Source organism: Cottoperca gobio, chromosome 8 (assembly GCF_900634415.1).
Source record: "Cottoperca gobio chromosome 8, fCotGob3.1, whole genome shotgun sequence".
Lineage (NCBI taxonomy): Eukaryota > Metazoa > Chordata > Actinopteri > Perciformes > Bovichtidae > Cottoperca > Cottoperca gobio.
In genome coordinates, this window is record NC_041362.1 from 23,066,028 (window position 1) to 23,093,101 (window position 27,074).

Here is a 27,074-nt window from a genome sequence, read left to right on the forward strand (position 1 = left end):
ATGCATATGCATATATATGCATATGCATATGCATATATATATATATATGCATATGCATATGCATAATATATATATATATGCATATGCATATGCATATGCATATATATATATATATATGCATATGCATATGCATATGCATATATATATATATATATGCATATGCATATGCATATATATATATATATATATATATATATATATATATATATATATATATATATATATATATATATATATATGCATATGCATATATATATATATATATATATATATATGCATATGCATATGCATATATATATATATATGCATATGCATATGCATATATATATATATATATGCATATGCATATATATATATGCATATGCATATGCATATGCATGCATACATACATACATACACACATACATTGTGGAGTTTTTCCTGCTTTACTCTGGAGAGCATTTATTTGAGATCTCAAAGGCACCAGTTCTACAGAATACAACGTAGTCTATAGGAGGGCACAGGTTGGAAGAAAACACATTATTATTACACACTATTCTGTCTCAGTGAGTTAATTAGTTTGATCAGGATTTGGCTGTGTCCTGTCTCTTGTTAGTTGATCAGTCTAATCAGGATGAGTCTGTCTTGTATTAACATGAAATGGCAGTTGGCCCTGGTTTGATCTAACTGACACTCCTATGTTTGCATCAAATGGCAGTTGGCTTGTTTAACATAGGGAACTTGTACATTATTAAACAGTAGACATTTAAATTGCTATTACAATACATACATACATACATACATACATACATACATACATACATACATACATACATACATACATACATACATACACATATTATTTTATATGCATCTCCTGCTTTACTTCATAGCATGAATAAGCGTTGGTGCCATTTATTAGTTTTTCATAACACAGAATCAACTTGGAAAGGGTGACTGTAGCTGCCCGGGTCATTTTCTCTTTGATTTAAAGAGACACTCAGACACTCATATGAAATAATGAAGGGTAAATGTAAGCACTATATAATGAATAAGGAGTGCTTAATGTATGAATCCAATCTCTTTACAGAACACACTATGGCCACAACCCTGGAGGACGTTGGCAAACAGGTCAGTGACACTCACATGTAAGAGTGATGCAGGGGTTTCCCCAAACAAAACGTGACTTTGTGAGGTGACTGTTGAACCTATTGTGAAACATGAAGCTATGATGTGGGGTTTCTTTTAGGAAGTCTTTCCTTGTGCGGTGTGAGGGTCTAAGGACAGAGGGGGTCGTATGCTGAACAGTCTGTAAAGCCAAATGTGTAATTTGTGATATTGGGCGATATAAATACAATTGATTTGATTTGATGATGCATATTCTAGAAAAAACGACTGACGGCAGAGAAAATGGTGTCTGGCATGTTTCATACTTATTCTGTGTGACTGGCGAAGCCACACTCAGTCTATTATTCGGCATACTTATTGTTATTATCACATCTTTTACTTCATCGTCCACCACATTTATTGCCACTAGTTTGCCATTTATCACCACATTTATTGCCACTAGTTCCGCAGCGTGGACACAGAATACTTAAAAAAACACATAAAAATGAGCAAAATAATTGGGAATGGTGTGCTATTACTTCTCTACTTTACTTTTATTATCTTGTCAGGTGACCGCGGCTCAAATTGAATGTGCGTATCATTTATGACGTAAGATCGTAAAACGAACCTACGTAGCCACACTACATCTATAGATGAACATTCAGGTCTAGACTAGTCATTTTTAAACGGTTTGAGAAACACTTTCACCACTACCAGTGGTCCGCGGACCACTCGTTGAGAAAGACTGATATAGAGAAAAGATTAAAAGTTTAAACGGTTCTTGAGGCTAAGGATTGTATTGGACTAAACAGGTATTTTATTAGCTATCACGGTTTTCCCTAAATCATAGTTTAAGTTTTGTGAAATTTTCAAACCGTTTTTTCAGATTTGTAAGTGATGGAATGTTCAGAGCTAGAGTGGATGACATCATTGTGAGAGTGGAGAGGAGCTTTAAAATCTCAAACCTGCTGCCAAGCCTACAACTTTCACTCTCCATACAAACTTAGGTAATACACGTAGGGCAACTTGTGGTAATTTGAAAGATGTGTTTGTTGAAGCAAACAGATTTACTTTTTTGCAGTTTTTGTCCAAATGTGTGACAAAAACTCCAACCAGGCCAGCCAGCATCTTTTGTAACCTGCTGCCACCGTCCCATTTATATTTACTCCAATCAAGACTTTGCTCTCACAGTACCCCTTCTTATGGAGTAACCTCCCTATGGACAGCAGTCTGTCTCTCTCTCTCTCCCTCTCTCAACCCTCCACCCCCACCCCTTAAAAATAAAATAATTTTCTAATTAAAGGTTTATATTTTAATTTTTGCATTCTCACATGAAAAGTCAATCTGTAACGTGCATGAATGTAAATGTTACAGATAGCACATTCTACACAAGCCTATTTCGTCTCACTCTCTGCTCCTGTGGCTGTTGATTTATATAGCAGTGCAATAAGTCCTAAATTCATTAAGCTTATCATATCCCGTTTCTGTTCAATTTGCCACAGAGGTGTACATTGTGTGGTCACTTTTCTGTGTAGTCACTGTGTTGAAAAGTCATGCTATATTTTTGTACATTAGCCAGCAGCATACATGTCAAAAATAATGTCATAGCCTAAAGATTATTTCCCCTAGTGTGTATGTGTATCATGTTTATATGCAAATTACGTGTTAGCTGTTGCTGATGTGTTAAGTTGATTTAAATTCATTTGAATAGATAGATATGAAAAGGATTTAAATATAAATGGTGTTGATGATTAAAAACTCAAATTTTCTGAACTGTGCCATGAATTGTTTGCTGAACTGGTGGTTGATATGAAGAAGGCATTAAAGCATTGTGTCCTTGTTGCTCACATCAGGTGTGGCGAGGGGCATTCCTCTTGGCTGACTTCATCCTCTCCAAGCCACTCATGTTCAGAGGAGCTACAGTCCTAGAGCTGGGAGCTGGAACAGGCTTAACTAGCATCATCATGGCAACCATCGGCAAAACAGTGTACTGCACAGGTATAATGCCATCAAGCAAATATGTTCATCAAAACTTGATAGGCATGATAGAACAAAGCTATTATGAAGTTGAGAAAACAACAGACATGCCATGTAGACATCTTACTGTTCGTGTTTCGTTGATGAAATACCTTTTTGATTTACAGATGTGGGAGAAGACCTTCTAAGCATGTGCAAGAGAAATGTTACATTAAATAAACACATGATGGATCCTGCAGGTGAGATAACGTTGTCAGATTACTCTTTCTCAGTTATTTACAGTACAATTCCCGCTTAAACCATGGTCCCTGTTGCTGTGCACCTTGCAAAAAGTTGACTGTGAACTGCTGCTGTAATGTGATCCCAAATAAAGGGGGAAATGACACACTGAAAGTGCAAGAGAACAACTGGGTTACTCAAAAGAGTGTAACTAATTTAAATGTATTTATTCCATTTGCTCTTTATTTATTTCACAATAATGAAGTAAGCCTTTAATTGCGTAATAATCTATTGATTGCTTTATTTTATTACATATTTTCTCTTCCTATTAAAAGAGAATTGCTTGATGAGGTGGAAACATTGTAATTGTAAAACTCAACAAAGGCTTGTGTCTCTTCTGACAATCAGCTGCTGATGTGAGAGTGAGACGGTTGGATTGGCTTCAGCATGACCTTTGTACAGGTAACACACACACTTATTTTTTAAACCAATCAGCAACAGTATAATACACAGTCACATAATTTACCATTTATTAATAAAATGGCTTTCAAATAAAGTGGTGACCTGGTCCTTCTTTAACACTGATAAATAACTTCTGATTAACGGTGACACAACTGTGAAATCACCTGTAATAACCATTTGTTGCTAATGTTCAAGTCATGTTTGTGAAACCTTAAATAAAGTTAGCCTTTTTGTCTTTTTTGTTTTGTATCATGTATTTGGAAAAAATATAAATGCAAATTAAATCATAATTTAAGAATCCATATCAATTGTCAGTTATGATCCAGATGATCCAACCAGAAACGCAGCCCAATGTTGCCAACTCTTTTCCAATTCAAGTAGTGAGCAGCACTCGCTCCAAAAGAGAAAGTTGCCAAGTTGGCAACACTGACAGCCCGTCCCTTCAGGCCTCCCTCCAGAGTCACTCCCTCAAAATGATCATTATGAACGTAAACAAAGAACATGACTGTTGTTAGTACTCACAGCTGTCAAGCTGGCAGCTTGTGAAAGACTGCGGGGCTGCAATTGAGTGCAGGAGCGTCGCATGCGCAGGAAGCAGGCAGGTAGTCAGGTAATTATTTCACTCGGGCCAAACGAAATGATTGAATTGACTTATTATTAAGTATTAGTCCTACGACAGCTTCAGATACCGGATGTCTCACAAATAAGAGATTTTATTCAGAATATTTACAAACTTTTTGTATTACTACATCAGGTTTACACACATGGGTCTAAAATGACCCATGTGTGTAAAGTGTGATAATGAAAAAAAGTGATTTGGACCAAACAACACATATTTGAAATCTTTATTTGTCACTTTGTCACAGTAACACATAACATACATCATACAGCCGATAACACTGTGCTTATGCAAAGAGTTTATCATGCCACATACGAAGAAGCCACCACCAGCTACAGGAGGACACCTGACAGGAGGAACAAGTGAAGAGGAAGATCTGCCCACCTGCCAAAGACTGAAAAGGTGCAACAGCCCCATGTGCAAGGAGCACAAACATGTGACTGTCATCTGTGAGGCATGTCTGCTCTGAGATAGCAGGTTGTGCTGTTCCCATGTTTTTATTTAATCAGTTTTCTTTTCTTTTCTTCATTCATTGTATACGTTCACCACAGTTCAATACAGTTACACTTATATCTCACAGTGTTATCGGCTGTATGATGTATGTTATGTGTTACTGTGACAAAGTGACAAATAAAGATATCAAATATTAAATGTGTTGTTTGGTCCAAATCACTGCTATAATAATTATTTTTATTATTTTATTATTATAGTATGTCTTTTTTTCATTGTTATCACACTTTACACACATGGGTCATTTTAGACCCATGTGTGTAAACCTGATGTGGGTGTGCTTATACAGGCCCCCCCCCCAGAATTCACTTGAACCGAAACGAGAAAACCGCCGAACCGTCAAAAAAGGGCCCACCCGGCGGGGGGCAGACTGGGCGTCCAAAACGACTGCGTTTCACGTGTGAAGGTGCAGGGCTTGGGGTGGTTCAGGGGGCTGGGGCCTGGCAGGGGGGTGACCCCACCGCCGGGGCACGGCCAGCTCAACCGGCCAGTCCAGTTCCAAATGGGCAGGTTTGAGACGGTCCACCGAGACCCGCTCAGACTTCCCCCCCTTGTCCACCAAAAAGTGTTTCGGCCCTGCCTCCAGTACGCGAAAGGGGCCGTCGTAGGGAGGCTGCAAAGGAGTACGGTGGCCATCATGGCGAATGAAAACATAGGTGGCCGACTGAAGATCCTTGGGGACATAGGACGGAGGGAGGCAGTGGTGAGAAGTAGGGATAAGCGCAAAGTCACCAACACTGTCCCGTAGCACAGTGTTTTTTTATAGACGGAATCGGAGTTTCGGGCTTCCGGTCGCAATGCATGCTGGGGTGGCAAGACTAGAAAAGTGAGTACCAACTCCACAAGGGCCACCATATTGGATTTATTCTCTACGTGTTTACATTTTATTTAGCTTATTCTTCAAGCGTGTTGTAAACAAACCTACTTCTCTACAATGAGTTCTGAACTCCTTTCTTATGATGAGGTTCAGATGTGGAAAGTCGAAGCTTTGAAAGTATTTTGCCGCAAGCGGAATTTAAAAGTTTCAGGAACAAAAATCGAGCTTATTGCCAGGGTGTTTGCTGCATCAGAGATGGGCATTGAGGAGCAACCAACAGCTAACGAAAGAATTTCAATCACAGAAAAAGAAAAGACTAAGCTTTTGGTTATGCCGAGTGGCGTTTCAGTGCCTGATCCCTTGACATTGCAGGATGGCTGGGTCAATGAAAACAACAGCATGACTTCTTGGCAGCCGATATACCTCAGCGATATAACATTATTTTTAATGTCTGACCACCCAGGGAACGATGTCGAGTTTCATAAACGAACTTTGAACGAATACAAAGAAGGCAAAGCATTTAGAGTGTTTGACTCTGGCTGGTTGAAACAAATATCTTTCAATCCTCTCGCAGATTCTGAGTATTGCTTTTTGAAAGCAAAATGTACTCATTCAATGAAAGTTTCCCATATGCCACATTCGGCATGGATCTGCACAGTCAAGAAAACTGGCGATATCATAAGTGCTTATTACAGTTGTGTTGCTGGGTAAGCTATTATAAATATATACCTAACTTGTGTTTGTTAATTATTATAAAACTCAATATATAGAAAGTACATTTGTCAATATATAAATCAAGTAGATAGACTACATACCCCAGGTTGAGTTCAGGATCAGGGAATTCATTTGTTGGTTTTCCTTGCATGAAATGCTCACTGCAAATCCACGAAGATTTCTTGGGCTTCCAAGACTTCCCATTGTAATCCTGTCTCTTTACAGCTTTGGTCCATGCTAGCCTTCTGTCTTTGTTCTTTAGTGCTGTTGGAAATGGAAATAGTTCGAACGGGGGCTTGCAGTCGCAATTTTTGCAATCGTGAAGCTCACAATGAGATTCTGCCCATTTATTTAGCTTTTTCCCACTGTTCGAACATCCTTTCACCACACAATGTCGGTGTCCAAATCCCCTAACTAGAAGAGCGATGATTACCCACTAAAAACTAGCCAAATACAATGTAAACACGCTTGAAGAATAAGCTAAATAAAATGTAAACGCGTAGAGAATAAATCCAATATGGCGGCCCTTGTGGAGTAGGTGCTCACTTTTTTAGTCTTGCCATCCCAGCATGCATTGCGATTCCATCGGAAGCCCGAAACTCCGATTCCGTCTATATGAAAGGTGAATTTATATTCACCGGTACATTTCTCACTTCCGCTAACTCCCCCCATTACCCAGAAAGCTCCTCGGTCTTAAAGGAGACGTACCACAATGTAGTAATACAAAAACTATTTTAGTTCATAAATTAAGAAAGGGGAAATTAAAGTAATGATTTGTGGTAATCAAAAACAAGATATTAAATGAATAATGAATATTAAATGATTAAATAAATTGATTTCCAATTTATCCATGGTTCCGTTTGGACCCATGTTGCACATTAGAAGGGGTTTGCATAGCTTGTGTGTCAAAGGGTTAATTAACTACTTATTCGTTATTCTTGCATTAAGGCATTCATGAGATATGATTAATTCTTGTACAGGATGTGTGTCGGGAATTAAAACATGCTCTTTTATGTGTTACCAATGTTTACTACAGTCTTTATTTTTTATATTGTCACCTTTATTTGACGGACAGTGTAGAAATGGGAGAGAGAGAGAGAGGTATGACACCAAATGTCACTAAGAGCATCAAATGTGGATCAATCCACTGAGAAAATAGCCCCCAACAAATGTATTTCCTGTTTAAGTAACATTTGCTAAAAACTATAGTGACCAGCAGTTTGGAAAATTACTGAGCCTTTTTTAAAATGTATTAGTGTGGTGTTTTTAAAGATTTACATCTTCAGTAGAAACCACAGGATAGGCAAATCAGAAAGTCATGAGAGATTGACTAATCACACAGTTGGTTTTGGCCTTTGTGTAGTGTCACAGCACAGGCACTGCTAAGCCTTACTGCTATACCAGGACACAGATTACTGAGTGCCTTTGTTGCCGATGTCAGAAAAAAGATACAGCCCTGCCCGAATCCTGGTGAGCTCAACTCTCCTTTGCACGTCTACTGTGGCGTCAAATGCTTTGACCGGGCGGTAGAATCTGGTTTAGGTCAGCAAATGGATGCAGAAACTAAACCAAAGTATTTCAGGGATGAGGGTCATCATTCATTGTCCATTATGGTCTCAACAAAAGAATGCAAGAAAGACCTGTAGTTGGCCGAAATGTATATATATATATATGTGTATATATATATACATATATATGTATATATACATATATATGTATCACATATATATATTTATATATGTATATATATATACATATATATATATATATATATATATGTATCACATATATATATTTATATATGTATATATATATACATATATATATATATGTATCACATATATATATTTATATATGTATATATATGTACATATATATATATATATATATGTATCACATATACACATATATAAATATATAAATATGTATATTTATATATGTGTATATATATATACATATGTATATATATATATATATATATATATATATATACATACATATATACATACACACATATGTATAGATATACATATTTATATATATATATTTATATGTGTATATATGTATATATATATATTTATATATGTATGTATATATGTGTATATATATACATACATACATATGTATAGATATACATATGTATGTATGTATGTATGTATGTATGTATGTATGCAACGTTGAGTTGATATGTATCTGGGACATTAAAACAACAAGCATAGCCTGCCGACTTTTACACCTAATTATTATTATTAGTATTATTATTATTATTATTATTATTATTATTATTATTATTATTATTATTATTATTATTATTATTATTATTATTATTATCATCATCATCACTATCTGACACCTGGAAACTGTCTCTCTCTATTTGTCTACTCTTTGTAGATGCTGAAGTGGAATTTAGCTGGACAGAGGAGGAAGTAGCGGATATGTACAACAACACAAAGATCATCATTGCTGCTGATGGTATGTGCAGCACAACTCTTCTCCAGTAGTACATGCTTCACTGAAACACAACCTTGCCATTGCAAAAGTTAAGTAGCACTTTAAATGTATTGAGACTGAAGTGGTCTTTCAATCGTGGGATTGAAAGACGGGATCCCGCCGGCCGCAAGCCGATATATTTTCTAGATTTCCTAAAAATACCATTAGCCATGCAGATAATCTATTAAACTAGTTTTATATAACAATCCATTCCTTTATTTATTTCATCCGAATGTGGGGTAAATCTACTAAATGCCTATTTATGTATTAAGAATCCTTAAAATAAATGTTTTGCACCTTAAGATTACATTTTTGAGCCTTAAAGTAAAACAATGTCAATTTAAATGTTTTACTTTATAATACAGCCCACGATTTATAGAGAAAATGTCACGACATTTAGTCTACTGGTTAATTCCTCTGAATTTACAGTTTAATATTGTTTTATGAATTAGTACATACTGTATACATACTTACCAGTTCGTACTGAAATGTAGGTATAGCAGAATAAGGGAATAACAATTGAGAATTATAATATAACTTATTTCTCCTTTCCTCTAATACCAATTGTTCCTTTCTTGTTCTGCTATACCTACATTTCAGTACCAGTAGGAACTGGTAATTATTTTATACTTGCTCAAGGGCACCTTGGCAGTGCCCAGGAGACGACCACACTCTGTACTTGGGACTTTAATCGGCAACAGTGTGGTTCACACACATACACAGACTGAAAAGTCAGCAAAACAATTATTTTGATTTGATTTTGTTTCACCAGTTATCTATGATGATGATCTGACAGATGGCCTCTTCCGAACACTGTACCGACTCTGCAGTACCTTTCCTCACACCTGCACAATCTTCATCTCCATAGAGAAAAGGTAAGAAGAGAGAAATGCCATCTATATATCTTTAAGCATGCTCCTGGTATCCATTGTTGTGCAGAAACATCAATACTGATGTTCTGTTCAGCATCCGGGGCATCATCCCCGGAGTTTCTGTGTCTCATGTGGCAGGTTGTCACTGATAAAGTTTACGTCAGGATCAGGAATCGTGGCTGCGCCTGCTGCCCTGGTCCTGCTGGACACCGGGAAGCCTTTTTGACATTTTCCTGGATTCATCCATACTTTCTCTTTTTCAACACAACATAATTTCTGTCAAATGTTGTATTTGTACTATGTTTATCCTGTACACACGACATCTATTGCACGTCTGTACGTCCTTGGAGAGGGTTCCCTCCTCAGTTGCTCTCCCTGAGGTTTCTTCCATTTTTCCCCCTTTAATTATGGGGTTTCTTTTAGGAAGTTTTTCCTTGTGCGATGCGAGGGTCTAAGGACAGAGGGTGTCGTAACCTGTACAGTCTGTAAAGCACACTGAGACAAATGTATAATTTGTGATATTGGGCTATACAAATATTTTTACAAATTTTATTTATTTATTTTATTTTATTTTATTATGTCTCTCTGCTTCAAATATTGTATGCAGAGTTAAAGGAGGAAGGAGCTTGTTTTGTCATTTTTCGGTTTTATATGTGTAAAGCTTAAGCCACTAACGAGCACACAAACAAGTTACAAGCACAAGCAGTAACCATGTTTCCTTTTGTGCCTGGATGTCTTACAAGGATGAACTTCACCCTGCGACACATGGATGTTTCCTGTGATGCCTACAACCATTTCAGCCACTGTCTGTCGCAGCTGCAGGACCTGGTGGATGGACGGTGCAACTTCAAAGTGGAACAGCTCCCTTCTAACTTTGCGCAGTTTTTTCTGTATGAACGCATAGAGCAATTGGTAAGCGAAACACTGACACATATCATTATTTTCTAGTGGGGACAATATTACTGAAATTTAAACAAACCTTAATTACTTTAATCTAAAACCTGATCCAGCTTAATTTATCGGTTTACCTTCCTGCACCACTGAGTTTGAGGTTATCATCTTCATTGTCCATAGTGTCCTTGGGATTGGACGTCTTTCCTCCTCTATACAGAATTCTTGTCATTGTGGCCAAATTATTCCATCTTTGTATTACAGTATGTGGCTACAAAACCTTCCTCCAGGTTTTTCTTTGTGTCCTTCTGATACCCTAATAACTTGAGTTGGGCTTTAAGGTGTATTTTGTTGTGATAGTTAAGCGTCACACTCAGGTGTTGAGGCGGGTTTGGTACTGCGTTTATTTTTTACATGTGATGAAATATACAGTTAACTATCATCTTGTTTTGACATATGGATACATTACACACGTATTGTACATTTTGCATTACATTAATTAATTTACATTTACATCGACATACAACTATTCATACTTTATTATGACATTAAGTCACAAGGCACAGTTTACTTCTAAAAGGAAACAATCATAATGCAGAATAATGTTTTTCCTAAACACACTGGTACACACCTGGTTCTCTGGAGTGTCTTAAATTTGCTTAGGCACATTTTTCATTCCTGTAACAGTCCATGCTATATCTGTCTCTACTTTTTTTTAAAGTAGGCACGGAAAGCAAAATATGTTCTCAAATGGATTTTGGAGGAGAGATTTTATTGAAATGGAAAGAGGCTGAAATCCTGTCCGCACTCGGTACTGTCAATAACACACTGTCAATTGGTTAGGTGTCACTGCTGCTTGACTCAATAAATTATTTACATCACCTTTTTGTATCAGAGTGGAGCACACTGACTGGCTAAATTATGACACTTATGTCTTGAGACAGCACTTGGCGATGCATCTGCACTGACTGGGTGTTGTTTCTTACGCCTGCTGAAGAGCTGTTACAGGGAACAAACAAGAAGCTACTGCAGCATTTCCCCTCCCCTGCAAATATAATTATATTACACATGTCATAGAGTATGTTGTACAATTTCAATAATGAATTGATCATTTGTTATGTATTTAGGAAAAACAGATAATAAACAATCAAAAAAAGTGATTTGGCCAGCAAAGGCATCAAATGTACACTTTTTATTAGACGTTTTATTTGTTGTGTGCCATGTTTTGTGAAACCCTGTGACACATACTCATTAAGCAGAAAAAGGTATTTTTAAAAACATTCTTCAATAAAACTCTTTACTATTAAGTAAAGAAAGTCACATTTATATTAAATACTCATGTAGTTTGGGATAAAACTGGTTTAATGTTAATTTAAGTAGCTTTTTAAATCAATCTTGCCCAACTTTTCAATTGTCACACGTTTCTTTTTACCAATTTCAGTATTTAATTTGAAATATTTGCTCAAATACATTATGCATATGATTAATCAAGCTATTAAAAGGACATTAGTTTAAACTTTTGTTAAAATTATTTAAAGTTATTTTAACAGAAAATGATATAGTAACAGGGTTGAAATTAGAGTAACAGGGTTGCGTAAAGTAACAGGGTTGCGTAAAGTAACAGGGTTGCGTAAAGTAACGGTTGCGTAAAGTAACAGGGTTGGATGCTACATTACTTTTGGTTGTAGATCATGACATACATTTGACAAGTAAATACTCAGGACCACAGAAATGTTGTTTGATAATATTCTATATATATATTGGGTGTGGAGGGGCTGTCTTGGTGGACACGCCTCGTCAACATTGGTTGGGAACCTTTTTGGCTGGGAGAGCATACAAGCCAAATATTTTTCCTTGAGAGCCATATATTTAATAAAATTGAATGCAACTTTATGCGTGCATTTTTAAGTATAACAGGTCTCCGAGTACTAAAAGCACTATCAGTATTTCATTGAACAGGCGCTCTTTTATTAACAAACTAAACGCTTATGTTATTTATCTAATTTATGAGTGTCAAACTCAAGGCAATTATATCCGGCCCGCGAGAAAATATCATATGTCTATCATAAATGACCCACCGGTTTTGGTAATTAAATCACTGCATGGCACAGCCACGGGAAAATACATATTTGAGGAAGTATCTAAATGTGTGAGAAATTAAACTGTCCCGGGACAAACTGACGGGATTGACGACAGATGTAGAGTCTGCGATGTGATGAAAAAAGCGGATTAATGGGCAGGATGCGGGAGAAGATACACCGTCAGCTGCATTTTACACCAGGAAGCGCTGTGTTGTAAAGCTCTGGAGATGGAACACAGACAGGAAACTTTATAAAAGTCAATTTAAGTATTTTCTGAACATGGCGGTGCGATGGCTGAGTCGAGGGAAAGTGCTGAATAGATTTTTCGAGATGCGTGAGGAAATCTGGCAGTTTTTGGAAAGCAAAGGGAAACACACCACAGATCTCTGGGACGATGTGAGCTCGACTGTTTGTGCGACATAACGAAGCATCTCACTGTTAAACCTGCAGCTTCAGGGTCGTGTGATCACGGACATGTGTGATGCCAAGCTGCCTGTGGGAGACTCTGATGCAGAAGGAAACTTTGGTCACTACGTGTTTCCAAACACTGACAAACATCTCCACCGCTGTGTTCCCGACCGCATTTGCCGACTTTGCAGCTCAGAAATTTAAATTGAACTGCTCAGCAATCCGTTTGTAGTTGACTTAAATATGTTCCATATCTTTTTGCACTTTAGCCAATATGTGTATCCTGTTCAATAAATGTGGACCGTGTTTGGCCCTCCACGTAGTGCCAGTTTTTAATGTTGGCCCTTTCTGTGATTGAGTTTGACAACCCTGGCTGCTTGCTTTGCGCAGTTTCTCCTCTGCTCAGTTTCGCAAAGGGCGGGGCTTCACTGCCAACACACAAATGTGCGAACACACCTACAGTCAGAGACAGGGCGGAGAAACTAAAAAAGAACAAAAAAAAATAAAAATGCTGCTAAAAGTTTTACTTTAAAATGACACAGTATAATTATTTATTACTTGATTACTAAAAATGTCAGCTCAAAATTGTCTGCGAGCCATATTGTATCATCGAAAGAGCCATAGGTTTCAAAAAGGGGGACCAGAGAGTGTGTGCCAACTACAGGGGTATCACACTACTCAGCCTCCCTGGTAAAGTCTACTCCAAGGTGCTGCAAGGGAGGGTTTGGCCGATAGTCGAACCTCTGATTGAAGAGGAACAATGCGGATTCCGTCCTGGTCGTGGAACAACGGACCAACTTTTCACTCTCGCAAGGATCCTGGAGGGGGCTTGGGAGTACGCCCAACCGGTCTACATGTGTTTTGTGGATCTGGAGAAGGCATATGACCGGGTCCCACGGATGATACTGTGGGAGGTGCTGCGGGAATATGGGGTGGGGGCTCACTTCTGAGGGCCATCAAATCCCTGTACTTCGAGAGTTGTGTCCGGATACTCGGCAGTAAGTCGGACTCGTTCCCAGTGGATGTTGGCCTCCGCCAGGGCTGCGCTCTGTATGTGATATTAATGGCCAGGATATCGAGGCGTAGTCGTGGAGGAGAGGGGTTGCAGTTCGGTGGGCTGAGGATCTCATCGCTGCTCTTTGCAGATGATGTGGTCCTGATGGCATCATCGGTCTGTGACCTTCAACAGTCACTGGATCAGTTCGCAGCAGAGTGTGAAGCGGTTGGGATGAGGATCAGCACCTCGAAATCTGAGGTCATGGCTCTCAGCAGGAAACCAGTGGATTGCCTACTCCGGGTAGGGAATGAGCCCTTACCCCAAGTGAAGGATTCAAGTACCTCCAGGTCTTGTTCACGAGTGAGGGGACAATGGAGCGAGAGATCGGTCGGAGAATCGGAGCAGCGGGGGCGGTATTTCATTCGCTTTACCGCACTATTGTGACAAAAAGAGAGCTGAGCCAGAAGGCAAAGCTCTCGATCTAACGGGCGATTTTCGTTCCTCCCTCACCTATGGTCAGTAACGATGCCACCTGGGCGCCTCCCTAGGGAGGTGTTCCAGGCATGTCCAGCTGGGAGGAGACCCCAGGCAAGACCCAGGACTCGGTGGAGAGATTATATCTCCACACTGGCCTGGGAACGCCTCGGGATCCCCCAGTTGGAGCTGGCGGATGTGGCCCGAAAAGGGGTTTGGGGTTCCCTACTGTAGCTGCTGTCCCCGCGACCCGACCCCGATGGATTTAAAACATTATATTATGCTAAATTATACAAACACATGACATTTTCCTATAAATAATAGAGTAAATTGAAGGAAATGCAACCCTGTTACTGAATGTCAACCCTGTTACTCTAATTATAGTAACAGGGTTGCAAGTAACAGGGTTGCAAATCAATGCTAATTTTAGCTTTTACCTCAGGAATTAATGCTAGCTGCACAATGTAATGCTACTGTCAATGAATGGACACACTTAAATATCTAACTAAAGAAAAATATGTTTGAAATTAATTTGTTTTGGTCTCATTATGTGAATAACAGGGTTGCGTTTGTGTGAGTGCCACACTCCATCAAGAGTAAAAAGATTGGAAATATATAAAAAATAAAAGGGAGGACTTACCTTTGGTCTACCCATGGTAGTAGCACATGACTTGCTGATGTCATTTCCTCTGTGTCATGTGACTAAACGTTTTTTCACTTCCTCTGCCAAGCTAAAAAGGTTTCGGTAACAGGGTAGCACCCATGTTGTGGGACATTTACCATTACAAGAGACATATATCAATAGAATAATACCAAACAAAGTAGATAAAAACCCTATATTAAAGGTTATATTTGACATGCAAGTTGGTCACCAAGAAGCTGGGACAAGTGCCATTTTAGGGGTGTTTGAGAGCTATTTGATATATTAAATAATATTTTGAAATAACTTTTTCTGCAACTTTATATACATTTTGTCTCAAGGCAAGTATATTTAACACAACAAGTGCATGGTTTAGGTTTTTGGGCATGGATTATTAGATTTTGTTATATGTGGGACATGAAATGTCCTCCAATTCTGGAATGACCCATTAACTGTTAAAATAATAATAATAATAATAATAATAATAATAATAATAATAATAATAATAATAATAATAATAATAGCACATACGTAGCATGAACACAATTACCACAGTAAGTAAATTAAAACATGTGATGTCACAAGTGCATTATGCAGCCTCCTGTTAGTTGGCCCTGCACTCTTGTGGCTTGAAGGATGCACAACAACTAATAATTCTGAAGTTTGATATATTTAGTTACTAAGATGGGTATACCGGGGCAACATAATACTCAAACTTCCTGCCATTAGGTGGGATGTTACTTTGTGCTACTACTGTACATTCACTTTCTGCTGTTTAATCATTTAGCAGTATTATGGGTACAACACCATTATGTACTGGTTAGGTATGAGGGATTGTCAAGCTGCTGCTCTGACTGATGGATTTTAGGTAATGTGGCTTCCCACTCCTGCACAGTTTGGATGGATCAGATGCAGAAGAATTTCTCCGAGAGCGGTTCAGTAAGGTTTTCATTAATATACATTACTACCAATTATTTTTATTTTTTTTCAGGAGCTGTGGAAGGTGACTGCCACTCCACTTCCATTTGACCCGGCCCAATCTGATTCTGAGCTGTTTTCATTTTGAGCTAGACCCTCCGAGCAGTGTGAACACTGTCCTCTCCCCAAAAGTTACCATACGAAGCTCCAGTTAACAGCTGAATGTCCATCCATCCATCCATCGTCTACCGCTTATCTGGGATCGGGTCGCGGGGGCAGCAGCTCCAGTTGAATGTAAAACATAAAAACTCAAGGCAACATCACCAGTTCCTACAGAAGTAAAATTATATGATTTAGTAATTCAAGATAGAAACGAGATAGAAACAGAGGTTATCAGGGAGTTTTAAAAATAGGTCATTGATTTGTTGCATGAATGTAGAATAATTTATTTTTGAACATGATTGATGCACTCTAACATGACGAACTGTAGTTGAAGCTATTTAGAGGTAATTGAATTTCTTTAATAACTTTGTTAAAGTCAAGTCATATCTGCCTAGATGTTTGTACAGTAGCCTATGTCTGATTAGAAACAAAGTCAAATAAAGTTTTGCATTCCTGATTTCATCCTCCTGTGTCCAATCACCCTGCCCTTGTGTCTTTTCCTGCCTACTCCAGCTGTGTCCCGTTCTGGTGATTTTACTTTTTGTATTTTTGCAAGCTTTATTAAAATATAGCTCTCGTCTTGTTACACTCTCGTCTTGTTTACTGCATTTGGGTCCTCCCCTTTACTACAACCGTAACAGTATCAACTGACCAAGAATGGACCCAGAAGTTTATATAGATGATGATATTTATTTTCTTTACGTCTCGCTACAATGTCTTTTTGGGAAATGAACTGCTGTCGAGTTCCTGTATCCCCTGTCAAACAGCGGCACGGACTTAATCCGGCCTCCAGAGCGGTCTCACGGACCTCCAGAGCGGTTCCGCTTGCCTCGCCGGTCTCCAGAGCGGTCCTGCCTGCCTCGCCAGCCTCCAGAAAGAAATCCCACAATTAAAGGGGGGGAAATGGAAGAAACCTCAGGGAGAGACTGAGGAGGGATCCCTCTCCCAGGGCGGACAGATCAGCAATAGATGACATGTGTACAGGATAAACAACATAGTAAAAATACAACATCCATGTGACAGAAATGATGGTGTGATCGAATAAAAATAAATTTTAAAAAGATCATTTTAAGGGGGTAGTGTAGGTTGAGTAGAATAGGAAAAACTCCATGGGGTCTAGACACCGGTGGTGATGGTTATGTGATGAAGAGACTGCTGAAAGATTTGATGAGCAGTGGACTTCTGAGCACTGGAGATGAACTGGAGGAGGGCTGCAGCGATATCACCTGAAATGACAGCCTACTGCAGCAGGGAGGACAACAGATTTAAATGCGCATTCTTAAACATCAAACGTGTTTAAAAATCTAAAAATGACGCACGGCATCCAACAAGGCCGACTTCCTGTTTGGAAAAAATTGTGTATAGATATAAAGTCTTTGGGATAGTACTTATGATAATATGTGTTAGAGCAGGGGTTCCCAAACTTTCTGTGGCCAAGGCCACACCAAAGACCAAGCCAAAATCTCAAGGCACACCTGTGTTCATATCCGGGCAAAATCCCCTCTATAACACATAGTATCATTGTTATCACTCTGTGAACATTTATTTAGCCTAGTCCTTGTAAGAAGCTATTCCCCTTCACACTAGCAGAGAGCCTTTGATGTGTCACACTCTAATATTTCCCACAATGCGCAAAAGGCTAAAACGGGTTCGCTTTGACAGATTTTTTTTTAATGATTGTTTTATTTATATTTAGGCCAAAGCATATAAGACCTATTGTTTCAATATTGTGAAATAAGTGTGTAGGACAAGGTACAGTGTTTCCCTGCGCTGCGCCCCCCCCCCCCCCCCCCACCCCATTGAAATTCAAGACGTTTTTCATTTTTTTTAATATATATATACAACTCACTTTTCACATTGAACAGGTGCTCTTTTATTGAATAAACTAAACGCTTATGTCATCTATCTCATTTATGTGCACGTTTCAGTTGCTTTGCGTATTTACATTCTCTTCTCTGCTTTGCTTCATGAAGGGCGGAGCTCCGCTTCCGAACCCACGCGCGTGAGTGCACACACTTACAGTCAGAGACCGAGCAGAGAAAAGCTAAGGAGAGAACTTAAAAAATCTGCGCCACGCACGAACCTGAGCCAGCCCAGGCAGCACCCCGCAGAGCACTAAACCTAGGGGAAACACTGAAGTAAATTAAAAAATCATTCATAATCTTGTGTACAGTTAAATGCAATAGGCCTAATTGTTTCAAAATCTCACGGCACACCATTTGGGAACCACTGTGTTAGAGGGTGCTAGAGAGCAAGCTGGTCACACCGAAGCCCCGTCCCTACAGAACTTTACAATTTTTGCCAGTCCTGAGCATGCTCCTCAAAAACGCGTTCAAAATTTCCTACGTTTATATAGATTTATTCTATTTTTATTTTATCATCTGCGTTAGAAAAATGGTAGGTAGAAAATATTCTCTTAATAATTTTGGAAAGTATATAAACTGATCAGCCATATCATTATAAGGTGTACGGTAAGGTGAGGTGGAAGCAAGTACTCCTGGTGGATTTTATGTTTTTAAAGTCTTTATGTGTACTGATGATTAATGTATTTATTTATGTTATTTAATTTTTCACCTTAATTTTATGTTGTCCTCTGATTGTTTTGTATATTGAAACATTTAAATAGTATAAAACAATACAATACAATTTCCTTTTTTGGCTTGTGCTGGCTTGTAAAGAACAGCTGTCAGTTTAGTTTCCCTCTGTTCTGCAGTTAAGTTTCAGTTGGTGTTCGTGTGAGTCCATGGCCATGCCCATAAATAAGTGTTATATTTTAATTTTATAGATATGAACACTGTTTTTAATTTGTACAATGATGTATTAGGTTAACCAGCTGTTTATGTAGCAATTCACTTCACCATTGAAGTTTATAGTCTTCAGTATTTGTTTAGCACTGTATATTTCCTGTAAGAGTTGTAAGTCCTTTTTTTGAGAATTTAAGCCTTTATCATGAAATTTAATGTTTTTCTGAAATTGTTTTTCTCTAACCCTAACCCTTTTGTTTTAGGTTATTTACACTGTTGTTTAGTTCCCCTCTCCTTTAGAAATGCACTTCTACAGAATTGTGTAATAGGATTAGTGCTTCTGAATATGTATTTATATTTAATTTATTAATAAAACCTTAAAGTGAGATCACTGCCTCCTGTGTCACGACTAGACACCCCATATCACTGAATAAATTCCGTAACCACAAGAGCTTCATTACTTTTTTTGGTCCTTCGAGACAGATAGAGTTAATGATATGGCAACCACTGGAGAGGGATCTAGTATCCCTGCTTCACCATCCGTTTGCCCAAGATACCTCAATGATTATTTAGTTAAAACATGAAGGTCAACGTAGTGTAGCGCATATCCACATGTACGAAGAGGAGAAAGAGTAACTCAGTCCTGCTAGAAGCCCATCCTTCATGCCACCAATGCAGAATGTGCATGAAGCCTTTGTTCAACGAGCTTTGGAGTCTGCGCGGTAGACAGGGGAGACAATAAGGGTTTGTATACTTGAGCCTTTTCTACAGTCACACCATAATTCAGGGTGTGAATTAGCTTTAGGAAACTAGATACAGGGGCTGTTGTCGCGGCACCCTCTGGTAAGGCTGGCACCCAAAGAGCTTGGCCACTGCTGTAGATCCTCTCAACTCCACCTGCACCTTGGCGGACCTTAGTGATCCATCCCACGGGCCACAACGCTTGAGGTAGCCTCTGGTCAATCACCATCACCACCTTGCCAACGGTGAGGTTCTTCTTGTCCTTATCCCATTTGTGCCTCGACAACAAGGATGGCAAATAGTTCCACAGGAAATGGGTCCTTATATGCTCTACCCCTTCTACCAAGGTAAACCAGTCATGCTGAACCGTTTCCCCTCCACAGTGTATCAGTATGCTCCTCCAGATTCAGAAGACCCAACCTTTACAAAAGTGGATAGAGCCCAATAGAGGGAGCTACACCTTTCCCTCTGCACCCTCCTGCATCCTTCTCTGTCTGGGCATTACAAGTATGCCATCCTGCTGAAACATGTCAAGATGCTGCATGCTCGTTGCCTAGTGATAGTTCATGCGGAATCCAGTATGCCCTACTCTATTTGTATGAGCTCTGTATGAACACTACGGATGGATAAGTTTGCACTGAAGGAGATAGAGGACATGGAATACATACCTGCTGAAGTCTCTCCAAGACGAAGGCCATGAGGAACTGCCGCTCAAATGTAAAACGCCTTCTCAGTAGGTTCCCCAAGCACCAGCAAGAGAGGTTATGTCAACAACATAGGAAGGACCCGGACAAAATTGAGCTTTAGCTCATTGACTTCTCAGATTGGATGAAGGCAGATGCCCTTATCTTGAGCTCTCTCTTCAAGCTCACAGCAAGAAGGACAAGTGTAAGCATATGTTTTAAGGAGAAGGTCTCTAAGCATATGTTTTAAGGAGAAGGTCTCTATGGTAATGTAAGGGACAGGAATTACCAAATATCCTCTATCTGACCTACCCTCCAAAGCACTACTTCTTTCCAGACCCAAGAAAAGGGTAAGATATACTGCAAGGACAGTGTGTAAGATCACAACCTCAGCCAATGTGAGAGCTCCGCAAAGCTGACTAAAGGATAGATAGTGAACTGGATCAAAGCCAAGAGAATGTGTTTGGAAATGCTGTTCTCACCTAGCCTCCACCTGTGACCTGACAGGCGTGTTGCCTTTGTAAGAGGAATTATAATGAGGGAGCCCCATGAGGAGGTAGTTTGGGGCACGAGTATATGTAAAATGGCGCCACGGACGGCTGCGTTGGTGCACATTTTGTTTATCTTGTTTTTTTTCGTAAACTCTGTTTTTTGTGATACCCTGAGCTTTTTCACTCAAGAAGAGCTCATGAACATCAGAGGAACAACTCCAGTGCATTTATTTCCAACGTTTCTCTGTTCATCAGTCGAATTATTGGACATGTTGGTCAAAGGTGCGCTCACCTTTGGTCATACAATTAAACGCCGGAGGAGGGGAAGACGTGCTGGAGTGCTTGTGCGTCTCTGAACTGGACGAACTTCAGCTACTTGTGGCGAAAAACAGACTTTTCTTCATCCTCCGCTTTGTGTTTCACGGAGATGTGGCTGTACTAAACGATCCCGTATGCTGGGCCGAAGCTAGCAGGCTTCCAACTCTTCAGAGCGGATCGTAACACAGAACTCGCAGGCAAAGCAAAATAATCTGTTTTTATATCAACAGTGGCTGGTGCAACGATGACAGCTACCAACTGTCTGGATGAGTATACAGAGGCTGTGACGTCATACATCAGCTTCTGTGAGGACAGCTGTGTACCATCACGCACCAGGGTGAGTTACAACAATGACAAACCCTGGTTCACAGCCAAACTCAGGCAGTTACGGTTGGAAAAGGAGGACACATTCAAGAGTGGGGACAGCGTAAGGTTTAAAGCAGGGGTGTCCAAACTGCGGCCCGTGGTCCATTTTGAATTGGCCCGCAGAAAATTCTAAAAGTACAATGGAATATGGCCCAGATAGAAACTTGCGCTTGAATGTTTTGTACTTCTTAGTTCTAACACATAAACACAGTTTTGACTTGTCAGCTAACTTAAAACATCAAGTGTCAGATAAAGCTTGTGCTTTAGATGTTTACTGGATAGCATGTGATGAGAGCACAGATGCGACAGACACCGCACAGCTGTTAATTTTTTTGCGGGGAGATCTGAGATCATAAATTGATCTGTTTTTGAAAGAGAAAGACCGACCTCTTCATGAGCTGAGTGACCCTCCATGTTTGGCAGACCTGGCATTTTTAGTTTATCTTACTGGTCATCTCAACACTGAACAAGAAAGCATTCTGTGTGAAGCTCCATCTCTTTGAGACACAACTACGCAACTTCAATGTTGCGCACTTCCCCACGCTGTCCGAAATCAAATGTGCTTTTCCAAAGGCCAACCTTTCTGATAACAAGGGGAAATATATGTCTGTATTCACGTCGCTCATGACAGAATTCAGTCAGCACTTCCAAGATTTTTCTATCATTGAGAAAGAAATCGAGCTGTTCTCGACTCCCTTCCTGATGAATGCAGAATAAGTTTAATTAAGAGAGTCTGCAACTAGAACTTATATATAATAATTACATACGATAATTCCCTGAAGAATCAACATCAGTTTCTCTCCCTCCCCGACTTCTACTGGAGCTTGGAAAAGTTTCCTCTGATGAGAAGCCACGCACAAAGAATGATGAGTCTGTTCGGCTCATATATGTGAGCAAACATTTTTTGTTAACTCTGAACAAGAGCAGATTGAGAACCTAAACGACTGACATGTCGTTCATATCTCAACCACCAAACTTACTCCTCACCTGCAGCATCCTTCAGTCCAAAGCGCAGCATCACTGCTCCCACTGAGTGCAACGCTGTTCCCATTATAGGCGAGTTAAAACATATATTACACAGTATTCATGTGAATAAGCTCAATTTTTCAATAAATCACCTCCTGACTAAGAAGCAATCTGAGGCTTCTGTTCTGAGAATGAGCTGCAAACCCTTATTGTTACAAAATAAATGAAACCTCATTAATAGAAAGCCCACCCGTCAGATCGTCATCTAAGTGTCACCCTTGCAGATGTCTCCTTGTGCTCCCCGTGTCATCCTGGAAACGTTGGTTACGTGGTTACGGTAAGCGCGTCATTTCCGGTTGTTAATGTTTCTGTGTTGCTGGTAGCATACTTCGGCAGCTCCAGCTTGACCCAGTTAATGTTGTTATATTCTTGATCACATCGGCTAATTACCTGTCATCTATCTAAAACTATACTTGTACTTCCTAAGCACTTACAACTCTCTCCTTATTCTCCTTCTCTTAGCGACTCTCGCTAAATCCTCAATTCTTTACGCTCCGTTCGGCTCTGCTAACGTTAGCTGCTGCAGCTCGGCAGCTAGCGATGGCATCTCCCTCTTCTGCTCTCTCCTGCTCGGTGTGTTTCATGTTTAGCTATTGCTCGGCCTCCTTTAGTGATAATGGTACGTGTATTAAATGTAGTTTATACGCAGGGTTGGAGGCGAGTTTTAGAGGGATAGATGAGCGGCTCCGCACCATGGCTAGTCAGCGGTTAGCAAGTGTAGCTGTTAGCAAGCCCCCTATAGTCGGTGCGGGCCGACCAGTGGTGTCTCCTGTTAGCCGTCCCCCGGCGGGACCCGAGCAGCCGGGAGACTGGGTGACTGTCCGAAAGAAGTGTTATCAGAAGCCCACGGTTCACCACCAACCGCTTGCTGTTTCTAACAGATTCTCCCCACTCAGTGACACACCAGCTGAGAAGCCAACTCTGGTTATCGGTAGCTCAATTTTGAGATACGTTCATTTTGAGACACCAGCGACGACAGTCACGTGCATTCCGGGGGCCAGAGCGGGCGACATAGAAGCACATTTGAAACTGCTGGCTAAGGCTAAACGTAAATACAGTAAGATTGTTATTCACGTCGGCGGTAATGACACGCGATTGCGTCAATCGGAGTGTACTAAAGTTAATGTGGAGTCGGTGTGTACATTTGCCAAAACAATGTCGGACTCCGTAGTTTTCTCTGGTCCTCTTCTAAATCTTTTGAATGATGACATGTTTAGCCGCATGTCATCATTCCGTCGCTGGCTCTCACGGTGGTGTCCAGATAATGATGTGGGCTTCGTAGACAATTGGCGGACTTTCTGGGGAAGACCTGGTCTGATTAGGAGTGACGGCATCCATCCTACTTTGGCTGGAGCAGATCTCATATCCAATAATATTACACAGTCTATTAGTGGACCTAATCCATGACAACCCAGAGTTGAGACCAGGACAAAGAGTTGCAGTCTTACACACTTCTCTGTGCTTCTTTCCGGGCAGTCACCACTCAAATCCCCATAGTGACTGTGTCTGCCCCACGACCACTGAAACTAATCAAGTCTATGGTTAACAGAAGAGGAGTTATACATGAAAACCTAATTAAAATAAACACCACCGCTGCAAAAGTACAACTAAATCGAAAAATTAAATGTGGGCTCTTAAACATCAGATCTTTATCAACGAAAGCTGGATTGGTAAATGATTTAATATCAGATAATAAGATTGATTTATTTTGTCTCACTGAAACCTGGCTCAGACATGAAGAATATGTCAGTCTAAATGAATCTACTCCACCTGGTCATATTAATACTCACATTCCTCGAGGCACTGGCCGAGGAGGTGGAGTTGCGGTCATATTTGACTCAAACCTCTTGATCAATCCTAAGCCTAAACTAAACTATAACTCTTTTGAAAGCCTTGTTCTTACGCTCTCAAACCCAACATGGAAAACAATAAAGCCAGTTGTATTTGTTACTGTGTACCGCCCTCCTGGTCCGTATTCTGAATTTCTATCTGAATTCTCAGAATTTTTATCAAATTTAGTCCTTAAAACAGATAAAGTAATTATTGTAGGTGACTTTAATATTCATGTGGATGTTGATAATGACAGCCTTAATAATGCATTTATCTCAATATTAGATTCAATTGGGTTCAGTCAAAATGTACATGAACCAACTCACTGTTTAAACCACACTCTGGACCTTGTTCTGGGATATGGTGTTGAAATTGAAAGTTTATTAGTGTGTCCACATAATCCTCTTTTATCAGACCATTTTTTAATAACTTTTGAAGTCCTGTTACTGGACTACAAGCCAGTAGGCAAAATATCCTACGCTCGATGTTTATCTGAAAGTGCTGTGACTAAATTTAAGGAAGTGATTCCATCAGCACTTGATTCAATACCAGGACTCAATATCAATATAACAGAGGACTCCAATGCTAACTTTAGTCCCTCCCAAATTAATCATCTTGTTGATAGCGCTGCAGCCTCACTGCGAATAACACTCGACTCTGTCGCTCCTCTAAAGAAGAAGATCATAAAACAGAAAAAGAAAGCTCCATGGCTTAATTTACAAATCCGCAAACTAAAACAAAAGTCGAGAAATCTTGAAAGTAAATGGCGTTCCACTAAATTGGAAGAATGTCGTTTAGTCTGGTTAGATCATCTTAAAACGTATAAGAAGGCTCTCCGTAATGCCAGAGCAGCTTATTACTCTTCCTTAATAGAAGAAAATAAGAACAACCCCAGGTTTCTTTTCAGCACTGTAGCCAGGCTGACAGAGAGCCACAGCTCTACAGAGCCTTCTGTTCCTATATCTCTCAGTAGTGACGACTTCATGAGTTTCTTTAACGATAAAATTATAATTATTAGAGACAAAATTAATCTCCTCCTGACCTCAATTGGTAATGACTTAACTTCAACTGTTGGAATTTTAAAAACATCTGTAACTCCTGAAATATATCTAGACTGTTTTACTCCAATCAACCTTAACCAACTAACTTCAACAATCTCATCGTCTAAACCATCAACCTGTCTTTTAGACCCGATTCCAACTAAACTATTTAAAGAAGTTTTACCCTTAATTAACACTTCGTTATTAAATATGATCAACCTGTCTCTATTATCTGGCTACGTACCAAAATCCTTTAAAGTAGCTGTAATAAAACCACTTCTTAAAAAGCCTAGTCTTGATCCAGAGGTTTTAGCCAACTATAGATCGATATCTAACCTACCCTTTCTCGCTAAAATCCTTGAGAAAGCAGTCGCAAAACAGTTGTGTGACTTTTTACATAATAGTTTATTTGAGGTTTTTCAATCTGGATTTAGAGTTCATCATAGCACAGAGACGGCACTGGTGAAAGTTACCAATGACCTTCTATTGGCATCAGACAAAGGACTTGTCTCTGTTCTTGTCTTGTTAGACCTCAGTGCTGCTTTCGACACTGTTGATCATGACATTCTACTACAGAGACTGGAACATTGTGTTGGCATAAAAGGAACCGCACTAAGCTGGTTCAAGTCCTATTTATCTGAGCGATCTCAATTTGTACTTGTTAACGATAAATCCTCCATGACAGCCAAAGTCAGTCTTGGAGTTCCGCAGGGTTCTGTACTTGGACCGATTCTATTCACCTTATATATGCTTCCTTTGGGCAATATTATAAGGAACCACTCTATACACTTTCATTGTTATGCGGATGATACCCAATTATATCTATCAATTAAACCAGATGAAACCAATCAATTGGCTAAACTTCAAGCATGCCTTAAGGACATAAAAACTTGGATGTCTAGCAACTTTTTGATGTTAAACACAGACAAAACTGAAGTTATTATACTTGGCCCTAAACGCCTCCGAAACGCATTTTCTAATGACATAGAAGCTCTGGATGGCATTAACTTGGCCTCCAGCACCACTGTAAGGAATCTTGGCGTCATCTTTGATCAAGATCTGTCGTTTAACTCCCACATAAAACAAATCTCAAGGACTGCCTTCTTTCATCTACGTAACATTGCAAAAAGCTTCCAGTTTGTGTTCGGGAGGCAGACACACTCTCCACATTTAAGAGTAGGCTAAAGACTTTCCTTTTTGATAAAGCTTATAGTTAGGGCTGGCTCAGGTTTGCCCTGGATCAGCCCCTAGTTATGCTGCTATAGGCTTAGACTGCCGGGGGACACCTCCCTGCTCTCTTCCTTCTCTTCCTCTCTCCTCCCCTCCCTCTCTCTTCTTCTCCCTCTCTATCTGTATGCATTTATGTAAATGTATGTTACTAACTCACCATCCGGGGTATCATCCCCGGAGTGTCTGTCTCTCATGTGGCAGGTTGCCACTGATAAAGTTTACGTCAGGATCATGAATCGTGACAGCGCCTGCTGACCTGGTCCTGCTG

General features: G+C 39.7%; 1 protein-coding gene across 4 annotated transcripts in view; it reads left to right on the plus strand.

Annotated features, from left to right (window-relative positions):
* The window catches only part of mettl22 (methyltransferase 22, Kin17 lysine), a 28,314-nt gene extending 11,391 nt beyond the window's left edge, over nucleotides 1-16,923 (plus strand). For 3 of the 4 annotated variants that reach the window (XM_029438660.1, XM_029438661.1, XM_029438665.1), the window contains 8 exons: nucleotides 1,070-1,110; nucleotides 2,940-3,084; nucleotides 3,231-3,302; nucleotides 3,691-3,744; nucleotides 8,796-8,876; nucleotides 9,667-9,769; nucleotides 10,510-10,678; nucleotides 16,249-16,923. In XM_029438660.1, coding sequence (XP_029294520.1) covers nucleotides 1,070-1,110; nucleotides 2,940-3,084; nucleotides 3,231-3,302; nucleotides 3,691-3,744; nucleotides 8,796-8,876; nucleotides 9,667-9,769; nucleotides 10,510-10,678; nucleotides 16,249-16,323 — 740 coding nt within the window. In that variant the 3' untranslated portion in view covers nucleotides 16,324-16,923. The remainder of the gene's footprint in view (nucleotides 1-1,069; nucleotides 1,111-2,939; nucleotides 3,085-3,230; nucleotides 3,303-3,690; nucleotides 3,745-8,795; nucleotides 8,877-9,666; nucleotides 9,770-10,509; nucleotides 10,679-16,248) is intronic. The other variant, XM_029438662.1, reaches the window with a different exon arrangement.
* The last annotated feature ends 10,151 nt before the right edge of the window (nucleotides 16,924-27,074 follow it).